A 26,013-nucleotide genomic window follows, 5' to 3' on the forward strand; every position below is an offset into this window, starting at 1 on the left:
TTTTGTGAACTACTATTTTATTCTGAACGCCTAGTCCGAAACCATACATCAAAATGTAAGGTAAACAACTTGATTTCATCGTCAACAAATCTCTTAACACCTCACCCTTATATTTTCTACAAAATACTTCTGAAATACATGCAGGCACCACAGCTAATAAGAGGAAAAAACGAAAGTGAAATGGGCGTGACAGATGAGTGGACGCCCACATAACTAAAAACCTATGCATAAATGCAAAGTCATTTTACACCATAGTTATTGTCTATTTTGAGCAAAGAATTGAGGGATGTGCTATTGAATCGCTGAGCAAAGCCTCGAATCACAAGAGCGATGACATCCCGCAAATGTCTCGAGTGGACCATCAGGTCTACTTCATTCTCACTATCCACAACAATCCTAAGCCGATGCTGGTCATTTCGGAAAAGCTCCACCTGAAAAAATATCTTTAACCTTAGCTTTTCTGGTAGTAATAAGATTGGGAAAAGCAAACTATAAGTGGACTAAAAGTGCTTTAAGTTTAAGCTCTGATTATTGACAAAGCTAAATAAATAAATTGTGAGCAAAAAACATTATTGTGATGTGGGAAGAGAGCAACATAAAGTGAGATGCATTGAAAAAGACAAAAACCGGGGCAATTTTCTATTTTTACCACATCAGAGTACTTCTAAATTCATTTACCAAACTGTCAGTACTTCTACATTTATAGTATAATGTTGGTTAAAGTTGACATTGAATTGATAATTTAAAGCAAAATTGGTATGCGATTAGACTGAATGAAAACCTAAAACGAATTCCTTCTTGAAATCATGATAAGAAACAAGTTTGGAATAATACTGTATGCCACGGAACAAAGTAAGCAAGGTGTATACAAAATTATTAAAGTTCAGACACAAACTCACATGAAAGGGAGGAGCATAACTTCCACGAATTTCAGTAGTTGGAAAAGAAGTCTTAGAACCAGGCTTCACAACTTTCACTCGTTTCCTATTAACTTCTAGTATTCTTCTCTCAAGACTAAGACTACCCTCTCCAAGAACCTGCAATATTAACAGTAACAATAAAATGCTATATTTTTTTTTATCATTCCAACTTTAACCTCAAAATTGCAATGACATGGAAAAACCTTTTTTGGAGAACGGTCTTTGTCACATAATGCCTGTATACAAAGATTTGCAGTCAGTTCTTGAATAATGTAAGAGAATACACAAAAATGAGCTGGCTTGGACAGTCAAGACTATTGCAATTGTCATCTTCAAGCAGTCCTTTCATGACAAGCAATAATATATTAGATCTTAACCAAACAAAAATAGCAAACATGGTAATTCAGGCAAGCATCTCTCTCATACTTTCACAGAGAAAACCCAAAAGAACAGAAGTCAAAATTCATCCTCCTATCCTTCTCCCTTCCAATTAAAAGAGTTCTAGAACATGAGATGTATGTTCAAAACACCTCCACCAAACCTTTATAACTCAACAGAAAAGAGGCCAAAAACAGCTTCAGTTAAAAAGAAAAACAAAAACTATATAAGAAACAATCTTGAAATACTATTCTTTACATGAAAGTATAGTTTGGTGCATTCTGAGATGCATAATTTACAATAAATTCAACAAATACAAAACTGAAGATGTACAAGGAACATCAGCAACTATACCAAGAGCACCAAAAATCAATTAGTATAGAGGAAATTATATTCATCACAATACTTAAAATATACACACCTCAAACTTCACAGATCCAAGTTCAATCTTCTGCTTAACTTCTTTAAAAACATCAGGCTCTGAAAGTTAATCATGCCAAAATCAGGGGGGGAAATTGATGACAGACAATCAAAAAACTTAAGAGATTATACAGGATTAATCATAATTAGAGAAGGTATTTCACATAAGTGAGTGGGGAAAAACTAAACGAAACTAAGGTAGGACATGGACATGAAAACCCATTCATAAAGCTTCCTGTGGGTTTGTCCTTGGAGCAGGACAAAAGAATTGCAAGTCAAATCTTGTCTGTTTATACATCAAATTCAACACACACAACTCATTTCTTAATCAATACATTATTTAAGATTTTAAAGTTCACTGCAATTTGTCCCCAAAAGAACACCCAGTGGCCATTTCCACTTGGAGTGCTCTAGTCCAAGTAATAGAAGGGCTTGTGGGATTTAAAGATGGAAGGAGATACCCCATTGTGTAGTCCAAAACCTGTCTTAGGTTCTGTTGAACCAAAAAAAAATGTTGGATGATTTCATGTCACATGACTGATCCGCCATGAAACTTGCAATGCCAGGCTTGCTCAAAGCCCAATCAGCTAAAGTTGAACCAAGCGGCAAATACTATAAGATGGGTGTCCAGCAGAGTTCAACCAGGAAATCTTTTAATTTCCATTTCTTTTTCAACAAGGCACTTCCTAAATCTTTTCTTCATAAAAGCAAGGCACATTAGATCCTATTTTCCAAAAAAAAAAAGACAAATTGAAAGAGCATGATATATACAAACTAAAAAACTCGAACCCTCTCTTTTTCTTTACTTTGTTTTCCCTAATCTCTTCGCTTTTCAAGTTCCCAATCCTAGTCTCGATTTTGTAAAATTTCTGGAAATTTGCTTCCTATATATTTAAAAAATGAGATGTTCACTACTCTACCACCTAAATACCCAATAAAAAAGTTACACCTTCATGACAATTACTGAAACATAAATACTATGATTCAGAAATCAACGGAGAAATTTCAACAGAATTATGGCAAGCTCAATTGCAGCAAACTTTATTTAACTCTTAAAAGGAAGGATTTATTATTTTTTTTAATTACCAATCGTTCTAATAAACATCACTTATTCCCAAAGCTAAAGATAAAATACATGATTGTTATTGAGCTTGAGTTGATGATAAGAAACAAATTAATTTCATATAAAATATCAACTATAGTAACATAAATTTCATCCGAACCAACCTATGTTCTTCCTGTTTTAAAACCATGACTTTCTATCTTCTTTTCTCAAAATTTCACTTAATTACATATAAGGAATCTCTATTTTAGACATTGTTTCACACAGATACTAGTGCTCTTTTGGTTGGGTATTGTTCCACAGTTCCTTCTAGGGTTTAGGCTAGAATCAGAGGGATTAGATAACTGTAAAAATTCAAACCCTGCTGAACCTGTTTAGGTGACATTGATTTTATACCAACAACAATTTGCTAAATTGTTTAAAATAAACAGTGGGAAAGGAGAAGTACAAGTAGCAGAGGGAATTCGAGCATACCAACTGCAATTGACTCTGTTGATGCAGACACCGGTTGCCCCTCAACACCATCGTCTCTCACAGGAGTATAAATTGCCACCAGCCTGTACCCCACATCATCAACATTAGCTTCATACATCCTTCCCACCTCCCCTACAAGATCAAATAATTTTCCAAGTCAAATACAACATTCGAGTGGAACCCACCACCAGCAATGAAACTAAATGAAGAGATTACTGTCAACAAATATGTCCATGTGGAGCTTTTTGTTTGAGTGTATGGTTCCAGCATTTTATATAACAATTTAATGGTTTTTCAGCTGTCATACCTGGAATGGAGATTAGATCGGGACTACCAATCATTGATCTAAGCCATTGAATTCTACTTTTGCCTTCTTTTCCTCCACTGTAAATGCCTCTAACAGCATATAAGTTGGTGTGAAAACCCCTACCCTCAATCTCCAACTTATTTATTCTAGGAATCCCTAAAATCAATCAATATATCAATTACTTAAACAAGAAGAAGAGTTCATGAGAACAAATACCAAATAATATAAGAATGCAATCAAGTGTTAGGCATTCAAGAAAAATTGCCAATAGCAGCAGGTACAATAAAATCTTAGCAACGAACATGTCAACAAAAAGAAAAGAACAGAAACTTTCATCAATGAAAAATCCAAGAAAAACAACTATTTGTAAAATCATGCAATAGATAATAAAAAGGGACATTAGGTTCAGGTGTGAATGCTCTCCAAAATAATGGGATAGTTTGAAATAGACACGCACACATATATACACACACATAAAGAAATAGACACGCACACATATATATACAAACATAAAAGGTTCACCCTTTTATTAATTATTTTACTAACAGATGTGTGAATCTATGATAGATCTTAGATAATCCATGGTAAATGTTACATTAATAGCAAGATTTACTTTATCATGACTTAAAAAAACTTCCTCTAATATTGTAAAATTTAGTAAAAAATACAGATATCCCTAGTGTTAGTGTGTGTGTGTGTGTTTGTGAGTGGAGAGAGAGCGATATAACACTACTTTCAAAACATTTAGATTAAACAGGCGACTTTAACCTGAACGAGGAAATATCCAAGCATAAGTGAAACATTTGCAACATGTGATTAATAGTCAGTTCAGAAATAGACATCCATAGTTGGCCAAAATGTCAAAAAAATATTAAATTTGGAAAAATTGAATCAAGAAAATGGAGTGTGTTACTTAAAAACCATGTCCCATCAGAATAAGTACATACATCTCATGGAGTGACACAAAATTTTGAAATCAAATTGATGGAGATAGATTAAAATATGAAATAATTTCCCCTGAATAGATAAAAAACACAGTTTAAAGCAAAAGACCTGGCAACACAGCAGCAGTCTCAGCATATGCTAGTTCACTCAACCTTCCAAAGACATCAGTCACAATACATTCACATCTGAAGCGTCTACCGATATCTTCTAACTGCAACTTGTAAGAACAGGAGTGCTGCGCAGGCAAGAGTTCAAAAGAGCCATCCCCTGTCACTGTTGAACAGAACCTGCAGCATCTTTGTGTCAAATGAGAGAATGACAATAGCTAAGGACTTGTGATGAAATTCAAGAGACTGGAAATATTTCTGACTTCATTGCATACATGCCATATTCTGAAACAGAAACCAGCCATCTAATGGTTATGCATGTCATTTCACCAATAACCAGAAAGTATACCAAAGTGTTTTAGCATCTATTCATTCAGATTCCCAACAGAAGTAAAATGATTTAAAAATGTTTGCCTACATACAAATTTTGGTTCCAGTAAAAAGAAAATCGGGTTAGATACATGTTGCTGTTGTAATATGAACAAGTTTAAAACACTTCAATTGCATTGACCCTTCATAAATATACTTTAAAATTTTGCTAAGGATATAGGGAAAGAATGCCTAACAATACTAGTTATTATTAGAAATCTAACAGGGAAAAAAAAATCTAAAGAGAATTTTGCATTTCACCATTGGTATTTGACTTCTTTTTTGTACTTGCTCCAAACATTTCTTTGGGTTTCACTCTTCGGGATCACTTCAACAGCAGTAAGTACATCACCTTCAATTGCCTTTCCTGTGAGAGCAACCATTTCCACTTGTGGAAGCTCTGGGACAAATAAGAAATATAGTTTAATTTGCATGATGCTCCCAAGGAGATGTAGCCACAACGCAGTATACAATAGATCATAGCATATATAATGTTCAGCAACTGTATCAATAATAGCAACAGGGTGGAAGAGAAGAATGTAATGCAGCAAGGAAAGCAAAGAATCAAAGAAGGGGGACAGATATATAAGGTCACATCTGTCTGCAAACAAGTACTATATGCCATGTTCAACAAAATTACCTTGCAAGTAAGAGCTTCGATAAGAATTTGGAAAGAGGAATGGCTACGCACATGGATCATTCTTGCAAGGGTTTAGGAGCTAGACCTGTCTTCTAGATAGACTTATGTCTAGATAAATTTATTACTCTAACTAGCCAAAAAAGCTAGTTCATGAGAAACCAAAGCTCAAGAAATTAGGACAATTTTTTCATGGTTGTTCAAAAACTGTTGGTGGTAACATTACTAATCCTGCTTTTTAACATAGTAAAGCCAATTGTCTTTCTAATTTCATGAGCTCTAGTTTCTCGAGAATTAGTCTTATTGACTAGGTTGAAATAATAATTTGATGTAAACATAAATCTACTCGGAAGGCAGGTCTAGCTTCAAAACCTTTGCAAGAGTTACTACAAAAGTTTTTGAACAATGATAATGACAATCTTGATTGTCATGAGGAAATTCAACCACTTGAGTACATGACGATCTTGCAAGCAACAAGAGCAAAGTTTGAAGGTTTCTGAGTTACATCAGATTCTTGGAAAACAAGGGAAAAAAGTTGAAAAAGTAAAAGGAAAGATTTCGTTGTGGATCCATTTTACAGGGATCATCATGCAAGTATTTATAGCACTCTAATGAAAACCCTAAACTCGAATAAATAGGAATCAAAATCCTAGTAAATGCCATCAACGATTTTCCCATTAAAATAAGGACAAAATCCAAATTTCTAATAAAAAGCAATCTCCCATTTCCCAATTCAACTTATGAACACAACCCAAAAAAGGATACAATCTTACACTGCCTAATTTAGATCAAAGTACAATCTCATGCTTCTATCCTTTTCCACACCTCCCCCAACATTCCCAGCTAGTTTGGACTTCAGGTTGACTGAATTGAATCCATACAGAGTATGGTTTGGTTTCACAGAAGATATATTCATCAACAGAACTCACCTAAAATTGTGAGTTGTAGAATGAGATAATTAGAGCACAAGGCAAAGGCTAGAGCCTGCTGACTAGAGGTAGTTGTTCAGGAATAGTAACTTCTTTATTCAATTCCACGTAACTTTGTTTAAGAAATCAAAAAGAGCACAGTATCATAAATCTAGGACACTCCCTCCCATGAATTTCTATTTTACCTTTCAAGGCTTCTCTTCATCTACACAAAAAACAGGGAAACTAAGATAATATAAATCTTGTGAATGATAGGCTAGATCCTGCTGACTAGAGGTAGTTGTTCAGGAATAGTAAAGAAATCAAAAGAGCTCATAAATCTAGGACACTCCCTCCCATGATTTTCTAATTTACCTTTCAAGGCTTCTCTTCATCTACACAAAAAACAGGGAAACTGAGATAATATAAATCTTGTGAACGATAATATTACCCACCTTCATTTCTATTTAATGTTTTTAAGGTAACATAACATTTGGACAGAAATTTGCAGCATTTTGATCTACAAGAATACAGAAAACAACACCACTGAAGAGTTTCCGGGGGGGGGGGGGGGCGCATGAATAAGTGATAAGATCAGCTAGTCCAATTTATACAGCTCATCTACAGTAAAAAAAAAAAAAGTGCTCGCTATTTAGCAAGTAAATGCAAAATCATATTCCCCATTCTTTCCCAAAAGAGACTACACACCTGGGAGAATGATGTTAGTTGGCTCGGACAACTTAAGCTCACCTACTACTGAATCTGAACGAACAGGTGTGTACCTATGAGAAAAATTTGGACATGTTTATTGCACACATAGCCTTATGAACCAAAGGAATACTGGAAAATCATTCTAGAGTAATATTCAAATGTTTGGCACATCAATAGATAACTAAGTTTAAACTTGAGGAACTTAGATGGGATGGTAAAAAAGAGTAAGAACAGTTACCCAAACAATAAGCAGCAATTGTAATCCAAATCTGTGACTTCGTACGTTCTAGAGTTAGCCCCATTAATAAGAATGATTGTTCCCTCATTTGTCTCTCTATACCAGCTGAAGAGGCTCAATCCCTCATGCCCACCAAAATATTTTCCTTCTCCAGCATAAACACCCAAAGACAGCTCCTTCACATGAACATTAGAAACTACTGGAAGAGCTGCCACAAGATATCAATTCCACTTTTTAATGAGCTAATTTAAGGAAAAGAAGAACTAAACAAATGCAGCTTCTTGGCATAACTTGGGCCAGACCATGGATTGGTATAATGGAGTACATGTAATTCAATTTAATCAACCATACTGTGGTTCAAAAGGTGGCCAAATAGGTTCATCACAAGATTAACAGAACTCCAAAATGCATGCACCTGTGATGATGTTTATGGAAGGTCTATGACTATCTATAGCCTTGCATAACAAGATAGGTCTTTGTTGTCAAAGAACATATGAAGTTGAAATTTATGAATGAATACCAGGGTTAACTGGAGAGTTGGAAATTGTGACTAAAGGCTTTCCACACTTGCCATCTGCACGAGTAGGCAGCCAGTACAGAGCCAAATAAGCTCCAACATCTTCAATTGATGGAGTATATGCCCTGCCACGAGTGCACATCAGTCTCAGAAATTCATGGTTAAGATGAACTTTCTCAACTCTTTGAACCCAATATATTATACAAGTTACTTACAAGGTTTTACCACATATAAGATCATCATCACCAGCATTTGATATATCCAACAATTCAGATTTATTTAGCTTGTCCCTTGTTCTAAACCAAATGTACTCTCCAGCACCTTCCTGTCCACCGAAGTATGTTTTTTGTGGGATGGCCTCCTTGTCCTCGTAGCAATTAGGAATCACAAGTTCCAATCCCACTGGATCAGCTATTTAAAAAGAGTAAATATAGAATAAGACAAATTTGAGTGTGATAGAAATTTTATAGAAGAAAATGCTAGATTAGAATCAGTGCTAAAAACACCAAAATGTCAATTAGATTCAATAATTTCAATCAGGAATCTAATGAAGCAGTGCATCTAGGAGGGGGGGCAACTATAAACACATTAGCAAATGCACTTTGTCATGTCAAGCATGCATCCAAGTAGTATACGCCACTGACAAACCAATAAGACCTGAGTACCAAAACCCCCTGTGAAATATGTTTTTGAGTTCCCATAAGACATTTTACAGAACAATGACATGTGTGTCTATCTTTAAGAAACACGAACAGTTGCATCACATATAGCATTCAATTACAAGAAAATCTATTTTGATATAGATTTTGGCTGATTTTCCAGAAGTTTAGGAATTTAAAACATTAAACTCACCAACCATTGTGATGAAGTAGCTATGTTATTCTTAAAGAAACACTCTCCACTTTGGAAACCCAAAGCTACATTAAGCAATTCTTCTTCAACCAGGAGGTCTTTTGGTAAAAAAAAAAACGATAGTGTCCTTGGTAGATTTCTATGTTTGGGATTTGGAGTCTTATGTCATGGGTTATTTTGTAAGCTTAGTCTTTAATAGAGTATTCCTATTTAGTTTCAGTCCTAGTCAAGTAAGGATTAGAAATCCTGATCATTTAAGGAGTTTTAATCTCTATAAATGAGGGATACTACATTTTCACTCTCTGTTCTATTTTCTCGTAATTCTATTTCTTTCTTGCATAAAAGCAATGCTGCTACAGTAACGGATCACTGTTCACAGCCTAATTTCTCCTTATTTCTTTCTAAACAAGCTCTAAGCTACTCTAATTCTACAAACAACAAACCCTAGCTCACCACAAATCCTTCCTAGAACAGAAATTTCAAATATGTCTTGCATCATCTTGGGTTTTTAATCTTTTTCAATCAATCATCTATCGGTCGGACAGAAACCGGTTCCTAGGCTTTTCTTTGTTTAACTGGTCAACCGGTTCTGGATTTCCCAGAAACCAGTCGACCAGATGTCTCTATTTTAGCTTTTGCTTTGTTTTCTTGTTGTTTTAGCTTTGTTCTTTGTTTTGACCTTATGGTCTCTTTATCCGGTCTTCAGACTTGTACTACTTTGGGTATACCCCTTGTATCTTGTAATTATTTTTGGATTTATACAACTTAAACTTTTCCAAAAAAAAAATTGAATTAAGTAACATGCACAAAGCTGATGATAAGTGTATCATAACAACCCCAACCAAATCAAACTCAAATCCATTTATGTCCTTCCAAAGCTTTCCATCAAGAGCACCTTTTGAGTGCTAATTTAGATTCACAGAAGTTAATGTAAAGGCACATGCTTTTTGAAACTGTGACCTTCTTAACCTAATTATCATGCAAGCATGACAACAATGATACATAACAATCCAAAACAACTCAAACTCAATCCATGTGTCCTCCCAAAGCTTTCCCTCAAGTGCAGCTTTCCGGTACTAATTTCGATCCCCGAGTAAAATTTGACATGAGGAAAAATTCCTGCTAGAGAGTCATGTCATATCCCCTAAAGTAATCTAATTATTAAGCAATCATAAGTTCATAACAACAATGTGGGCAGTCCAATCAGAATCAAAGATCTTTTTTAGACAAACAAAAGCTACAGTAATTTTTATTTTATTTTAGGCAATAATTTTCAGAGAAGTTGAGGTCCACAAAAAGATTATTGTTGTGTCTTATATTTTCTGAATTATGAAAGTATGACTCACCAGGTACAATCACATCAGATAATATGGTCCGTGGGCTTCCTTTCATACCATCTTTGCGAATTGGAGTGTAAACAAGTTCGATGCATTGTCCAGCATCCTCTAAAGTCAAATCAAGATGCTCTGCAACATTTTGAGAAGATATTTTCTAATCTAGTAATTCCAAGAAGACAAATCGAATTGGTAAAACATCATATTTCATGTTGCTTCACAGATACTTACCATCCACACTTAATTTCTACCTGATACCACCACTTTTCACTCTAAACCATTCATGGAAGCAATTCCCTCTCTCTCTGAATCATAGAAAGGCTTTAATTTCATGAGAAACAACTACAACAGGCTTAGACATTCCAGCACTCAGTAAAACAATAGGTTGCTAATGCCAATAAAAGAAAAGGACATCTTGTTCACTAGAATTCTCACCCTCCACTATATGATGCAACAAAGCTCAAACGTTGTCCTTCCATCATCGATCCCAGAAACTCCAATGACTGACAAGTTGGAGGACCTGTGCAAGATTTTAAAGATAGAATCACAAAACCAGACCTTACTGAGTCAACTATTACATGATGGAATAGAGGAGATTAAATCTCAAAAACTGCATAATTCAGAAGCTTATAAAGAAACACGGCAAAGAAAAAGGGTAGCAACTATGGAAAGGACATCACATACCTGGTATAATAGGTCCAATCTGTTCAGAAAAAATGGTAGGACCACAAGCCCAATCACTTCTCACAGGCTCACATGAAACCGAGACAAAGGAGCCAATGTCATCAACTGAAAGCATGTATGACGAAGTATTGGCTCCTTGAATTTCAATTTGAGCACCATCTGAACTACTCTGTAAAAGAATAGCTTGGTGAATAAAGCATAAAGCAGTCAACAATCAGATGTAGCAGAAAAATGCCAATTCTACCAGTAAGTGATGTTCCTCCTTTCTGCTACACTATGTCACAAGCAACTATGGCAATTCGCCTTCAAAATATGAGAAGATTACTAAGTCCATACATGCATAAAGAAAAAAGTACCCGAAACCAGCAGAAAACTGAATTCCCCTCTTCACCTCCCCAGTATTTTTTGTCAACGCTTAGTGAAGTTCCTTCAATAGCATTTCCAACTATTTGCAGAGAAAGCAATCTTGGACTTCCTAATCATCAAAGACAACTTCTCATAAAGAAATAAGTTTGAAACATAAACAACATAACTAGCTACATGCAGACAGCACAAACCAGTTTAAACACACAAGTCTTGGTAAGCATTCACAACAGATAGCTAGTCCATAGAAATACCTAAACCACAAGAAACTAATATGCTTTCAATACAACTTTCTTAAGATTCAAAATTTATCTTCAACCTTCACTTAACAACTTAAACTTTCATGTTAATTTTTTATATATATAGTACAAGTCCATTTAACCTAGATGTCAAGAATTCAAAACCTAATCCCTCCATTTATTTGAAAATTAATATCAACAAAAAGTAGTGGTGGAATTGTGCCTAATATCTACTTCAATGCCAATAAACATTTAAGGGAAAGAGCTAATTAAGAAGGAAAAAAAAACAAATCATTGGCTTTGCTTATAAACTTTAGTTTTATATTGTGATTTACATTAATTGCAACGTTTTGCAGCTTCATCTATTCTTGGTTCACACACTTACAAGCAAGCAAAATTATATAAACTTGAGACAAGAAAATCACCTGGTCGAATGCGTTCCACCCCCATGCAAGTTCTTGGCTCACCTGCTATTCCATCATCACGGACTGGGATGCACTGAAAAGATATGAATTTACCAATTGCATCTCTAGTAACACAATACCGAAGAACTCCAGAACCCTCAAGTATCAAGGTTCCATTGTCTCTTTCAAACTGAAAATTCCAAACAACACTGAAAAGTTAGTTTAAGTGCAATTCTTGGATAAAAAAACAGGCATTAGACACACTCGATAATTTTATTTCTTTAAACTAAAACACTCAACTCTTTACTACCCAGTTTCAAAACAGTGGGATAATCGAATGGAATGGTGCAAAGGAATACAAATAGCCCAGTGTTGTTAAAGACAAGGCGATAAAAGGCACCAAGCCTGTAAAATGCTTGAGGTGCTCGCCCAAATGAATCAAGGCAATATGTTATAGATTAAAAAATGTGTACAATATTATAGTATAATATATTATATTATATAAAATAAATCTAAAATATATATCTTCCCAATTAAGATTAGATCATTAGAAAATCAAAAGAAAATATACAATACCATGACATAGTCATATAAAGTTATATTTTTCACCCTTAAAACAAAAAAGGATAATTTAAAGTGGTCTGCAGTAAGTAGCCAAATAGATTACAAGGCAAACTTAAAATCATCATCATTATTCATTAATCTTCAAAAACTTCCTCATTTGTACTTGTGTTGTTCTCTGACTCTATTCAACGCAAAGTTGGCTTATGTTTCTCTTCAAGTGCCCTTCTTTGACTGTATGTCTCCCTCTCACTTTAATGATTTTTTTATTCTTTTTTTACACTAATCTTTGTTTTTTTTTACAAAAATACCCCTAAGTTGTTTCTTGTGGTAAATTTAAAAATGGACAAATAGGTCAAAACATAAATTAGTAAAAAACAAATCCAACAGGAAAAAAAAAAGTATTTCAATCAGGCGCTCGCTTAGGCAATGCTTCATTGAAATCCATCGCCTGAAACTAATAAAGGTGTTGTGGTTTGCCTTGCCTAGGCGAGCGCCTCTTGACAACACTAAAATAGCCAACCCCAACTAGCTTGGGTTTGAGGCTTGATTGTTGTTTCTAAACAATGGAATAATCAAATATACTTGATACAAAAAAAAAGCAATAAAATGGATGTCAAGACTAGAAAAAAAGTTGATAGAAGATACAAGAAAACCATTTGGTACATTAAACAAGCTAAAGTTCCAAGATACATATTCCAAATGACATAAGAGCAAAACAAAAATGAATACTAATAATTTGAACATATTTTGCTAAGACTCAAATGGTTAACTTCTTGATATCCTATCTATTTCTCTAGAGATGCAAAAAAATGACTTGAAAAATTGAATCACAAATAGCAGATAGTTAAATAAAAAAGGCTACACCTTGCAGCATGAGCCGTTACCCCACATAAAAGGGAGGAAAAAAACCTATTTCAGAAAGCCTCTTGGAACCTCTAGTGTCCAATTTTCTACTGGACAATGCGACCTCACATGGAAAAAAATGGCAATGTTTTTTCTTTCAAATAAAATAATAAAAAAAACCAAATAGTCTGTAATGAGTAAGGAAAAGTAAGAATATCCACCAAGACTGCAATATGTAAATATGCATAAACTAAAACCTACAGAAAAATATTGTTATAGATCAATAAAAATCTTCTATTTTTCAAATAGCAAATGATTTTTCATTTTGGTTTTAGGCTGGGTTTCGTTTGGGGTTAAAAAATGGAGGTTAAATGTTAAGGGGTTAAGTACCAAGGGATAAGTGTTAAGAATCCAAGAAATTGGTTAAAAGGTAAGGTATTAAAGATGTTTGGTAGGTGTGTAAAAACTACTTGTAATGGTGGGACCCAATAATTTTTAAATCGATATTAAAATAAATATAATAAAACAATAATAAATAATGGTAGGATCCATTTGTTGGGTGTGCATAAAAAAGGGAATGGAATTTGAATTTGGAAAGAAAAAAAAATGTCAAACTTCGAAATTATTTCCCCTCTCAAAAATTTTGCTACCCCATCCCCTATAGGTTAACATTTAACCCCCATTTCAAGGTTGACCAACTTTAACCCAAAACCAAACACACCCTGAGTGTAAGAATTTATTCATGGAAATAAGAGAAGGATATCATGAAGGAAAATCTTCATTGCATGGGTGTGGGTTATCCACAAGAGCATCAAATACAAAAATGATTTCAGTAGAATGATTGTCAAAGCAACATCTCTTGTATGCTAGCAATGAAAGTTAGAAATATGAATCTCTTGAAGTAACCATGTTAACAAAACTTTAATTTCATCTGATTATCATTAAGAAGACAGGTCTAAACAAGTGAAAAAGAAACTAATGTGACAAAAAATTTGAAGTTGTAGCGCACATGGATTAGATTTAAGCATTTACCTCATGAAGAAACCAATTATATTCACTTTTCCCTTCATGACCACCTACATAACCGTATGATGCTGTCAATATTCCACCTTCAGTGTAGTCGCCCGAAATTGATAAGAAATTTAGGCTTGGGGGAAGAGCTGAAACATGTGGAAAAATAACATGTAGATTATGTGAATTTCAAACCAGAACTTTACCTTGTGTCAAAAACATATTCAAGAATCTTTAGCAAGGCAGAGGAAAAGGATTTACTTACTCTCAACTGCTTTTTCAGATATAGCATATGCTGGTTCACCAGATTCACCATCTGGAGTCATAGGAGTATATTTCGCAACAATGTAATAACCAACTGCTCCTAAAGGTATTCGTAATGCCTAAATTAAGGCAAAAGTTCAACTATGAACATCCAACAAAAATAAAAGAAGAGGAGACACTGGCCCATTATTTCTGTGTACATATATAGACATACAGGTTTACCCACCTTTGCAATCTTTGCTGTGATCAATGCATCAAGACTATTCTCACCATCCAATGTTGAAGAACTTGTTTTAAACCACTGAACTCTGCTAGAACCTTCAGTTCCTCCAGTTCCTCCAGTAACGGTAGCAGTTACAGTGACCTTACTGTTTTCCCGTAAATGACCAATTATCTTTATATTCTTTACTTTAGGAGGTGCTGAATTTGGGGTAAACAAAACCATCACAACCAATGGGAGTCAGAAACTTTATGCAACACGATAAAACTGCAAAAACATTACAAAGATACCAACAACAAAATACTGCAATAAATATTACTAGCAATGGAAGAAAACTATAATGCAAGGAATTCAATGAAGCTCATTGTATCGTTGTTATCGAGAATAGAATCTAGAAGACCATACCATATTTGAAGAGTATATACTGATGAAGCACGCTTATAAAGAACTAATTGTACATTTTTCAGTGGACATGATAAACAACTAAGACTCTAAACTTGATAGAGGAGCAACTATTTTGATTTTTTAATGAGGATAATACTTGACTAGGATAACAAGCAACCATTGACATGGAATAGAAATGGCAGGAATAAAGAGAGAGAAACAAACAATAAAATTGGCCACCTAGGCAACAGTGCCCCTACTATTGCTAAAATATCTGGTGCATCACTAATTGGATTTTCATTTGAGGAAAAGTACACCCTCACACACACACACACCCTTGACATTTAAACAGAATGGCTTGAGAAAGAAAGAAACAGTGAAAGTACACTGAAAGTTTTCCTACCTTGGCCACTAAAGCTGATGTATTACACAACTGAACGAAACAAACAAATTAAAGAAGAAGAATGGCATACATAGCAAAAGAAACTAAGATTAGTGCCACAAACAAATTTCACTTCCCATGATCGTGATTTCCCTGAGTAGGACAAACTTGAAAACTATGCTGAGTCATTGACTAGTTGGCATTTGCATGAGTAAAAGTGAATCTACTTTCTTATATTTACTAAAACTAACATGTGCTTCAGTTATGTTGATTTAGGGTTACCACAGACTGCAAGAGGTTCAAAAATGAATTTAATTTAGAAAAAGACCCATTACTTGCCAACTGATACGAGCTTCAAATCTATCAGACATTTTCACTATAACCAGGAAGCATAACAATGCCTCCGGGGCCCCCTAGCACAAGAAATAAAAAAGTGAAAACATGTTGGCATCATTTCAATCTACCTTGCTTCACTGGGTGAGAAAATATTGAAACAGATTTCCCTTCCTGTCCTGCAAAGAATGCTAACTATTATACTACGTAAATATAATCTATCAGAAATCTAGATGATGAGAAAACATGTTTCTTATAATTTCAACAACAAAAAGGGCAATGGACCTACCTTCAAAATTAATGGGTGAATATACAAAAGCTAAGCATCGTCCAACATCTTCATTGGTCAAGGCATACTCAGATGTACCAGTTGATATGGATACAAAATCTCTACAAAATAAAAAATAAAAACAGCCAAGAAGATTGAAATAACTTCTATCAAAAAAGAGTCCATGAAATGTGTATCTCTTAGAATCCACAATTAAAAAAACAAATGAACTCAAATGTCTAAATGAAAACCATGAAAAGTCGAGCACAAAAAAAAATCCAAACCCAAATTGAAAACATACAAGGAGAAAAGAAGGCCTTGTATATGCAATGCTATTTGCATAAAAGTGAGCAAGGCATAAGCCTCTAAAAACAAGAATAAAAAACAAACTCAAGAGAATAAGTTCTTTTTTTTCCAAGAAACAGAGGTAGATTATGAGATATTGAGCACACTAACCCAGTATTCTTATTCTCCCGTAACCATTCAAACTTGCTGGGGCCCTCTTTCCCCCCAAAGTAATCCCCAACTCCTTTAATGATATTTCCTTCTACAATATCTCCAATAATTCGAACATTGCTGACCGATGGAGGTGCTGTCACAATGAAACACAATCCTTCAGTATCCAATGCCATACTATTTGCATTTAAAAATAAATGGTGAAAATATTTAGCAAATATATAGCAGATATGACTACCCAATAAAGTCAAAATTCAGAGCATGAGAACAAACATTCTGAGTTTTCTATGAAATTTTAACTAAATTCCCAAGTCAACTGTTTGAGCCTAGAGGGTTGCATCCATTATTGAATTAATTATGAGTTGAGCGTAAAAGAGTTGTTCATGCAAAATAGGAGGATATCTCATCACTCATGCTAAAAGGAGGTTTGATTTTCAGGTTCATTCTTTGAATTTGAATAAATGAAAAATTACTTCCTCGCCTTTTCAAGGAACATACTAAGTTTCAAATGGTAAGTTTCAATTGACTTTTATTTTATACAAGAAAGTTCAGAGAGTTGCACCAATAAAAACTTCAGAACAAAGAAAATAAATTGTCATGGATGCTAAAACGCTTGATCACAGGAAACTCATTCTGTTTAAATTCACTATAAGTCTTGGGGTGGGTCAACCTTTTCCCAACAGATATTTCTTTGGGATGTTTCCCTGATAAAGGGGAACCAAGCATAAATTCAAATAGGAAATTCATAAACATCTAGAATAAACAATAAGAAATTGAAGAGAAAACAGCTCGTACACTAACTAATCAAGGATTTCATCTCCTACACACCTGCTTTAACAAAATCAGTATATTTATATTGAGGTTCCCCTTTGGCGCCTTCTTCTGTGACTGGTGTGTACATAAAAACCAAACTGGAATCAATGTCATCTAAAGTTAAACAATACTCCTCATCTTCTGCCCCTGCAATAACCACTGGGCTACTATTCCATCTTCTCCTCAGCCAACTGAAAAAAGGCAATGGTGGAGTTAAATTGCATATTTTGACCTTGGATGTGTATATCCTACAACCACGTTATCAATCTTACCTAGCAACACCTTTCCCTGGAGTTCCACCACACCATGCAATCCCAGCATAGCCTTTGATAACATTTCCTTCCACCAACTCTCCTTGCACTTCAAGGTTCACAACCTTTGGAATTCCATTTCCTTTATAAGATGAAAAGGTGAGGTTAAAAGACAGTATGACGCAAGTTACATGGTTGAAGAAAAGGTTGGGAAGAAATTAGGTTGAAGGAAAAGTCATCATGTATTTTATACCATACTCTCTTTGACTGAGAATATCAGAACCTACAATTCCTTGAATGTTTGCATGTATATTTGTCTGTTTCTTCATTTCTAAAAGGGCTTTTCTATTGTAGATGTAAAGCCACTTTGATGTGAATCAATAATTACAAATTATAAATTTATTCCGCTAACAATAAAATAACATGTTGATAACTTAGAAGCTAAATTAACAAGCAACTTATTCAATATCAACCATTCATTTAAATATATTAGAACAAAACATACCGGGTGAAACACATGATGATAGGGCAAAAATAGGAGGATACTCTATTTCTCCCATTACGGAAGTACATTCCACTTTCAGAAATTTACCGATGTCTTCATGCTTTGGCCAGTATACCTAAGCATCATATGATACTATCAGCATAGCATAAGATGAAGATATCTGCTCAAACGTTTATATATGACATGAATCAATTACCTCTCCAGTGGCATCAGGAATGGCAGCAAAGCTTGAAAGTGCTCTTTCTCCCACAAACCATTGATACTTTAAGACTAACTGTGGAGCGGCACTTAGATTGTTGTCTTGAACAAAAACAAAGTGGCAGTGGCAAGCATCTCCTTCGAAAGGTTGATCTACCAACGCATCTTTGAGCAGATAACCAGGAGGGAAATGCTCTTTCCATTGCTCATACAGAAAGTGAAAAGTGGAGTCTGTTCAGCAGACCACAGTTCAAGGTTAAGAATTTCACCAAGGAACCTTCATGATTGGCAAGATCAACTATAATTACTTGTTGTGAGATAGCTTCACAAGTCACAGCAGCCTAATATTCACATTGTGTTACATAACATGACAGTGGAGATTCGTAATGTGGCCCTTGCTTGTGTTGCCTTATATGTTTCAAAGTCTTTGGTGGTCCAGCTATTTCCTCAACATGAACTCATTAACTATGTACTAAACCTGATACATTGCCTGCTCAGTAGTCCTCACAATGCAATCAAAGAATCAAAACAAGAACTAGATAGAGGTGCTAAACAGCATATATCTATTTATGGTTGGTTTTGTGATAGTTAGGCTGAGAGTGGTGGTTAAGAAGGATTCTCACTATGTTGATACAAATATAATATAACAGTAAGTTGACTGGTGTTTGTTGTGTAAGTAGCAGCCATATTTGTCAATCACCTTCTGTTGCTTAATCTGTGAGTCAGATAAATGCTTATGGAATTGGTGCTTGAAGCTGTGAAATTTATGGCAGGTGTAATTGAGGTGGACATGAATGCATGGAGAAGGTATTGTTCCCATTTAGGGAAATTTAAGGGAAAATTATCATATCTCACTTATTTGAATGATACTTGTCAGTAGCACGCACTATTGACATGTGGAACAATCTTTTGTTGGCGAGGAATATTACTGAATCCGTATTGCAATTTCTATTGTTTAGATGCTCACATGTAATAAAGGTGGAATGAAGTACCATGGCATGCATTGAACCTAGAAATAGCAACTACCACCTTTGTAACTAATTTAATAAATCCCGTTAACTTTTATTCATCAAAAACTTTGTAAAAATTCATGTGCACATGCACAAAGCACATGAATTAGCATGTCCACATTCAGGTCATAATGCCTGCAGTTATTGATTTCAAAGGCATGGCCTCCATCATCACAGTAATTAAGCATTCGGTGATGGAGAACAAGAATAGGAGAATCAGAGCAGAGATGATAGAAAGATAAGATGAGAGAAACAGCACCAAGAAAGAAGGCAGAAAAAGTAGCACAGGGAACTTTTATGAACATTTAACTATAATGTAACCTCAAGAAAATAGTTAAAAAAAAAAATCTAATACGGAGTTGAACAGACAAAATTAGCTAGCAAATGGAAAATAAGATAAAAAATTTAATACCCACCAAAAATCACGTGCAACTAATTAATAACTACGCAATCCTAGAACAAATTAAGCAAGAGAAAGAGATCATTGTCTAAATAAAGCAAGCATCTACCATAGGGGCTTCTCCACTGAGCTAGAAAAAATCAACATCGCTAGAGATGTGGTGATTTATTTGATGTAGTTTTCAAAGTCCAAACCAAGCACCAATATAGTGTGTTTTGCAAAATGAATACCTGCTGCATTCTCAGGGCGACAAAGCTCCCAACCATCTCTAATACACAATGCCGTGCATGCTGGATAACGCTTTGCAATTGCAACCTCTTCCCGGGAAAGATCTATCAGAATTTCCAAGTTTAGAATACAATGAAAAAAAGTAACAAAGTGAGTACTCTATTTTCAAGGTGGAGAAAAAAAGAAGAAGAAAGGCATTTGAAAGAAAATGCAGATGCATGTTTTGTTGTATATAAGGAGCAGACATATCATTCAATCTTGAATAAAGGCATTTCGAAACATGCCAAGAATACCTCTATCATTAAACTTTTTCAAGGTAAGACCAACAAGCAAAATCGAGGCGGCTTCTAAATGAGGCATCTTAAGTATAGGATTCTCCTCCACTCGCAAATGCTGCAGCACATTACAATATTAAAAATATGTATCTTCTTGGGGGTTTAAGAAAATGAAACATGTTTTCATTAATATGTCATCAATGCATCAAATATTTGTCTCCAACTCTTACATCATTGTAAGATAAATATGTGTACAGAAGATGAAAAATATTCTAACTGCATGTCGATCCAAGAGAATTCAGACTATGCTGGCAGAAAGATGAACGCAAATGAAAATATTTCTGTAGTTTCTTCTACTCCCAAGTCCAAATACCACTGAAACAGATTTCATTAGTCTCTAACCCTAGGGCATATTAACCTTAAACATTCTTGAGCATGAGGAATTATTTTTTTAACAAAGTAAAAGATGTATAAAAAAAAAAGGTTATTACCCTGAGCATTCTATGGTTTGACCAAGATTATACTTAATCCCTATAGTTGCACATATTAAAGGTTACACCCACAGCTAAAAAAGGCCAGTAATTCTGTTAGTGAAATTACCAAAAAAAAAATAAGATGTCCCAATATAAAATTAACCCTTGGAACCCTTCTCCTTGCAGCAACCATTCCCCCCCTCCCACTCTTTCTTTCCCTCCTCCTATGTTCTCTCTCTCCTAAACTACAAGATAAAACAACCATACAATTCTAAAGTCAAAACTCCCTCCCTCTGACTCCATTCTGCCTCTCTCTACACCAAGACCTCCACTGCCACCCTCATCTTCACTGTCAACCTCTGTATCACCTTAGACGTCAACCTTTTCAATGACAGCACATATGCAGTCAAACAGGCATGATAGAACCACCTTCAACAAGTTGACATTGTGATCTTCCTCCACAGCTGGCCAACCCCCAAGTGCCAATCAAGGTTCAATTCAATTCCAAATCAATAATAACAACCCTTTTGACCAAAATGCCTCCAACAGTCCTAAATTGATCACCTTTTGTTTGAATTGATAGCAAAAATTTGAACAAAAATGAACAATTTGAAACAGAAGTTTTATCTCTAGGACTAGAAGGATGGGTCTAAGCTATCTCTCGTTTGTTTATATTTTGAGCTCAAATTTTTAGGTTCTTACTACTGTAGCTAGTTTTATGGTACCATCAATGTGGTTAATGCTGATGTAGGCAAGTCTGTCTGACTTCAAAATTGATTGAGCATGGCAGTAAAGAATGTGAAAATACAAGACTAGTTCAGCAACTATGCGTCTCCAGAAGTTAAAAGGCAGAATTAAAGAACTTAAAACTAACCTCGAGGGATGGTAGGTGCGGGAAACCCTTCAGAGTTGTTATTTTGTTTTTGCTGGCAGCTAACACCTGAAGAAGTAAAAGAAGGTGAAAACATTAAAGATGGTGATTCAATCACGAATTTAAAATAAGCTGGAGTATTATTAGACAGCATGAACACCTGTAGTCGAGGTTGGCCTGCCATTGACAGAGACTTTAACTTGTTTTGAGCGACCGAAAGAAACTTAAAATGAAAAGCAAGACATCAAACCATAATTACTTTTGCGTGCGGATATAGAAGTCCATTATCAATCATGAATTGCAATAGCCGATCAGCAAGGCTGCAACAATTTAAAGGCTTACCTCCAGGTTAGGAAGCTGAGGAAGGTTTACAAGTGATGTGATTTGATTCCCAGCAAGATAGAGTTGCTACAGGTAATAGATATTTCGCCACCTTGTTAAATAAACCATCACAAGCTATAGTCTATTATAATAATGAAACTTCCGTGATGACTGGACATGAGAAACAAACCTGAAGGGCCTGGCAATTCTCAAGAGGTTCAAACCCAGGCCCCTTGAACTCATTGAAACTCAAATCAAGGACCTGGTAGAACAGCATTGTTAATCAGTTACTAAGCTTCTTTTGTTTGAAAATGGACATGCATAAAGCAGAATTCTAGTACGTTTTGAATTTTTCTAATTCAAAAGTTATTTACTGTGAAAAATGGCCAAGTAGAGTAGTAATAAGAAATGGAATCATGATGAAACACAAAACAAACCTTCACACGCTTCAGTATCTCAATTCCTTCCAATGTAGAAAGGAGATTGTCTCGAAGATAAACAAACTATCACACAAAAGTATCAGTTAAACATTCTCTATTCACAAGTTTGGCATATATAAGAACCAAAACATCTGGATAGTACATGTTTACCTCTAAATTTTGGGCTAAGTTCAACCCACTAGCATTGAGACTACGTACTTTGTGTCCTCTAAGATCCAATCTCTGATGCAACAGGAAAAAAATTCACAAAAAAAATGGCAAATACCAAAATCAGAAATGGTGAAAGGAAAATATAAGCAGCAACAGTCAAGCTTGCCGTGAAGTACACATTGAATTGTTAAGAGTATGCGAAATGCTCATGGACTTTAGGGTTCTGAATGTCAATCAACCACATCACATCACCATGTCACAAGAATATTTACTAAACCTTCAGAATGAAGACAAAAACTGGTATCTGACTAATTGATATCTCAAACAGCAAGGCTATATATACAAACAAATCACACCAAATTTTCAAACAAATGCTTAACCAATCATCTAACGCTTGTGTGGCCCACAATTCACCATCTATTACTTGCCAGATATGTTTGCATGGAGTTTTAGAATGATTTTTTTATATGCACAGCATTTTCCTCTCTCAATTCTGATAATCCTTTTTCTCAACAAGGGGGTGTTGGTTTGCATAAAATATTTACATGTAAAGTCTTTTCCCTTGAAATATTGTACATTGAGCATATATTCTAATGAGGTTGAAATAGTTAGATGATGACATAAGAGGAAAATTGTGAATTGAGAAAATACATTATGGAACTTAATGAATTGAAAACATTGCACTGCAATTGAATTAATTATATAGGCTGTCTGTGAAACATTTCACCTTGGCCAATTTTCTGTAAAACATTTTACACAAAAAGACATAAGAAAATCTAGAAAACAGTAAATACATTACAAAAAAAAAAAACAAACATACACCCCCAAAGTTTCTTCTAACAATACAAGAAACAAGGTCCATATTTTGTAAGATAAAAGATTTTCTTAAAGATGCAAAACTTGAATGTTACACAAATATTTAGGCTCTAGCATCATTATCCATCTATTTATTTTGAACTGCTTATTAAAAGAACACGCATAAATAATTATTTCTTTCTCCACTAAAGAACTGTAACCAATCCATTTTCTACAAATCTACAGTTTTGTTTCTTTTCAGTATTCATACTCAAGATTAATATGACTATCAAGACTCAGAATATTGTGAAGCATTTACAAACCAAGAAAGGAGATTGGTGTTCTATAGGGTATTTGCCTATGATAGCAACCTGCAGCAATGATATACATAGTGTGTTTTCGATTTCCCTTTTCTTTTCAAGATACAAGGGGTGCACTAAGATAATGATGGTTAATAATCACAAGTACCGAACTGAAATGCCTCACCTCCAATCTTGAACTCGTATTTAACAACTTCGAGTATAACAGATAGCCACAATGTCAAATGAACTAATTCCAGCTCATAACTTTAAAGAAGATTCAGCAGTTATGATTGGATAGGCATCTAAAAAAGAAACCTGAGTGTTTAATTCTTATGTCCATCAAACAAAATGCACCATTGACAAATCCAGTCTCTTTTTTTTTTCCTTTTTTTCAGCTAGAACTACAAAAGGATGGTGGTATATTTCTTCACTTAGAGAAGAGATAAAAATGGACGTCAAAAATTAGAAATAAGGAAATGCATTGACTCGTTTTTGGAACTAATGGACACATTATTGATTTCCATATATCAAGATAATTGAATACGAAATGTAAAACAATTCATGTCATTGTCCTCTACTCTGCGCATACTAGATTGAACATGCTACATGGTATATTTGACAGAGAAGTCAAATGCAGAGGTTCAAAAGATGAGAAACGTGGCAGAAAACAGGACCATTACCCTAAATGCTTCGTTCTGTGGTCAACAAAATGACTAAACCAGAACATCCAAAAAAAATAGCATGCCTCGGGTTTTTGGAGAGCATATGAATAGCATGCTTACCACATCATCGCCAGCTTTAGTTTCCACCAGTGGAAGAGCAATGAAGTGAGAATCGTGGCTTTCAGGAGCACCTGCTCTTCTCCGTCCAGTCAAATTGAAACTCCTATCCCGAGAAGTTGATAGGGACCCGGCTCTCAAACCACTAGAAATAGAAGGGGACGTAGCAGATGGAGAAGAAAGCTTCTTCCTGCTCATGCTACTGGCAGTACTGTCCACTGATGTGGAAATAACCCTTCTGGAAGAAGAAGAAGAAGAAGAGGCTGGCAATGCTGGCTTAACTGAAGGCTTCTCCAGCCTACTTACACCTGACCCAGTTGATGCTCTCAAACACTTGTCCATGGGAACTGAGTTCCTAGTCTCGGAAACACTACCAGTTCTAACCATGGGTTTTGTAGGAGGCAAGGAACTCCTTCTAAGCTCTGGAAGGGACCTCCTCACTGGGTCCGAAACAGCATTAGTCTTTCCGCTGGTATTCTGCCGTTTTGTTGAAGAGACAGGTTGCTTCTCAGGAACCCCTCCAGTGCTGTTTCTTCTGGCGATTGGAACTGACTTGGTATTGCAGGAGGATGCGTTTTTGGCGGTCACATTTGAACTTGAATCTGAACTGTTTTTTGGTTCAGTCCTCTTTCGAATAGAACCAATTGGTGTTAAGAGGTGGGAATTGGCTGAAATAGTAGGTTTTGTGGTTTTCGAAACCTTCATAGGGATTTGCATTGAGCTAACAGACGACTGCTGCCTCTGTTTGTCTGAAGTCGGAGACTTTTTAGCCGCCTCGTCACTTAAAGGTTCCTCCATTTTTAAGCTAAGGTAGCCTGATTCAACCACCACAACAGCAAGACAGCATACCATAACAATGAATATTGTTGACGTTTTAAGTCACCCCAAACCGGAAAATAATAAGGAACCTAAGAAACATTGGAAAGGAAAGGAAACCCAAAAAAAAACAGTAAAAGCGGGGGCCGTGAAGGGTTGTTGAGGGGGGGCTCTCATAAATTTCACGCAAGACCCACTGACATGGGCATTATTGTTCCGGTTAAGGAGTCGGCTTCACTGCTCGTTTGGGAAAAATATAATAATACTAATAACTATTATTATTATAACAACAAAATAGCCCCCCTCTCCCGATTTCGAAAATCTATTTTGTAGCAAAATAATGATAATCGACAGAGCAACAAAACACTGTTCGCCGACAAAGGGAACTGGAAAAAAGAAACTGAAAACTTGCAAGCTAAAAACGGGGAAGATAAACCTCAGATGTCTTAAAAGAGTAACATGTATCCTTGGATTGAAATGGTGGAACTTGGATCTAGCACAAAATACAAGTTCTTCTGCAAAAATCCAAGCTTCCTATCCTCTCTGTTGGTCTTTTAGAGAGAGAGGGGGGGGGAATGTGAATAAAACAGACTAAACAAGTAGAGAAAATGAGAGAGAAACTTACTTGGAATGGATGGTGGGTGAAGTAGATCTAGCTAGTGAAGTTTCGCTAGCATGGAGAAGTACTATGTAAAACCCCCCAACAACTGAACTATACCTTCCTTGCTTTCTGCTTTGTGTCTTTTTCTTGTAAAGTAATGCATAATAAAGTAAAAGGAGAGAGGGCGGAG

At 35.3% G+C, this 26,013-nt stretch overlaps 1 protein-coding gene across 1 annotated transcript; it reads right to left on the reverse strand.

Annotated features, from left to right (window-relative positions):
• On the reverse strand, positions 1-26,013 carry LOC7471865 (187-kDa microtubule-associated protein AIR9). Its single transcript, XM_002317309.4, is given in 38 exon segments — positions 1-431; positions 900-1,037; positions 1,124-1,156; positions 1,720-1,778; positions 3,256-3,387; positions 3,563-3,718; positions 4,616-4,794; positions 5,245-5,383; positions 7,237-7,310; positions 7,478-7,685; positions 7,998-8,119; positions 8,210-8,405; positions 10,193-10,312; positions 10,412-10,485; positions 10,616-10,700; positions 10,865-11,033; positions 11,221-11,339; positions 11,892-12,060; positions 14,310-14,437; positions 14,554-14,671; positions 14,779-14,972; positions 16,003-16,050; positions 16,161-16,261; positions 16,596-16,731; positions 17,424-17,599; positions 17,681-17,801; positions 18,165-18,279; positions 18,361-18,593; positions 20,003-20,104; positions 20,294-20,393; positions 21,623-21,688; positions 21,780-21,842; positions 21,962-22,027; positions 22,131-22,202; positions 22,378-22,443; positions 22,531-22,602; positions 24,410-25,221; positions 25,848-26,013. Coding segments are annotated over 37 exon segments (5,136 nt in total). The 5' UTR covers positions 25,205-25,221; positions 25,848-26,013; the 3' UTR covers positions 1-239.

The sequence above is a fragment of the Populus trichocarpa genome, chromosome 11 (genome assembly GCF_000002775.5).
Source record: "Populus trichocarpa isolate Nisqually-1 chromosome 11, P.trichocarpa_v4.1, whole genome shotgun sequence".
Lineage (NCBI taxonomy): Eukaryota > Viridiplantae > Streptophyta > Magnoliopsida > Malpighiales > Salicaceae > Populus > Populus trichocarpa.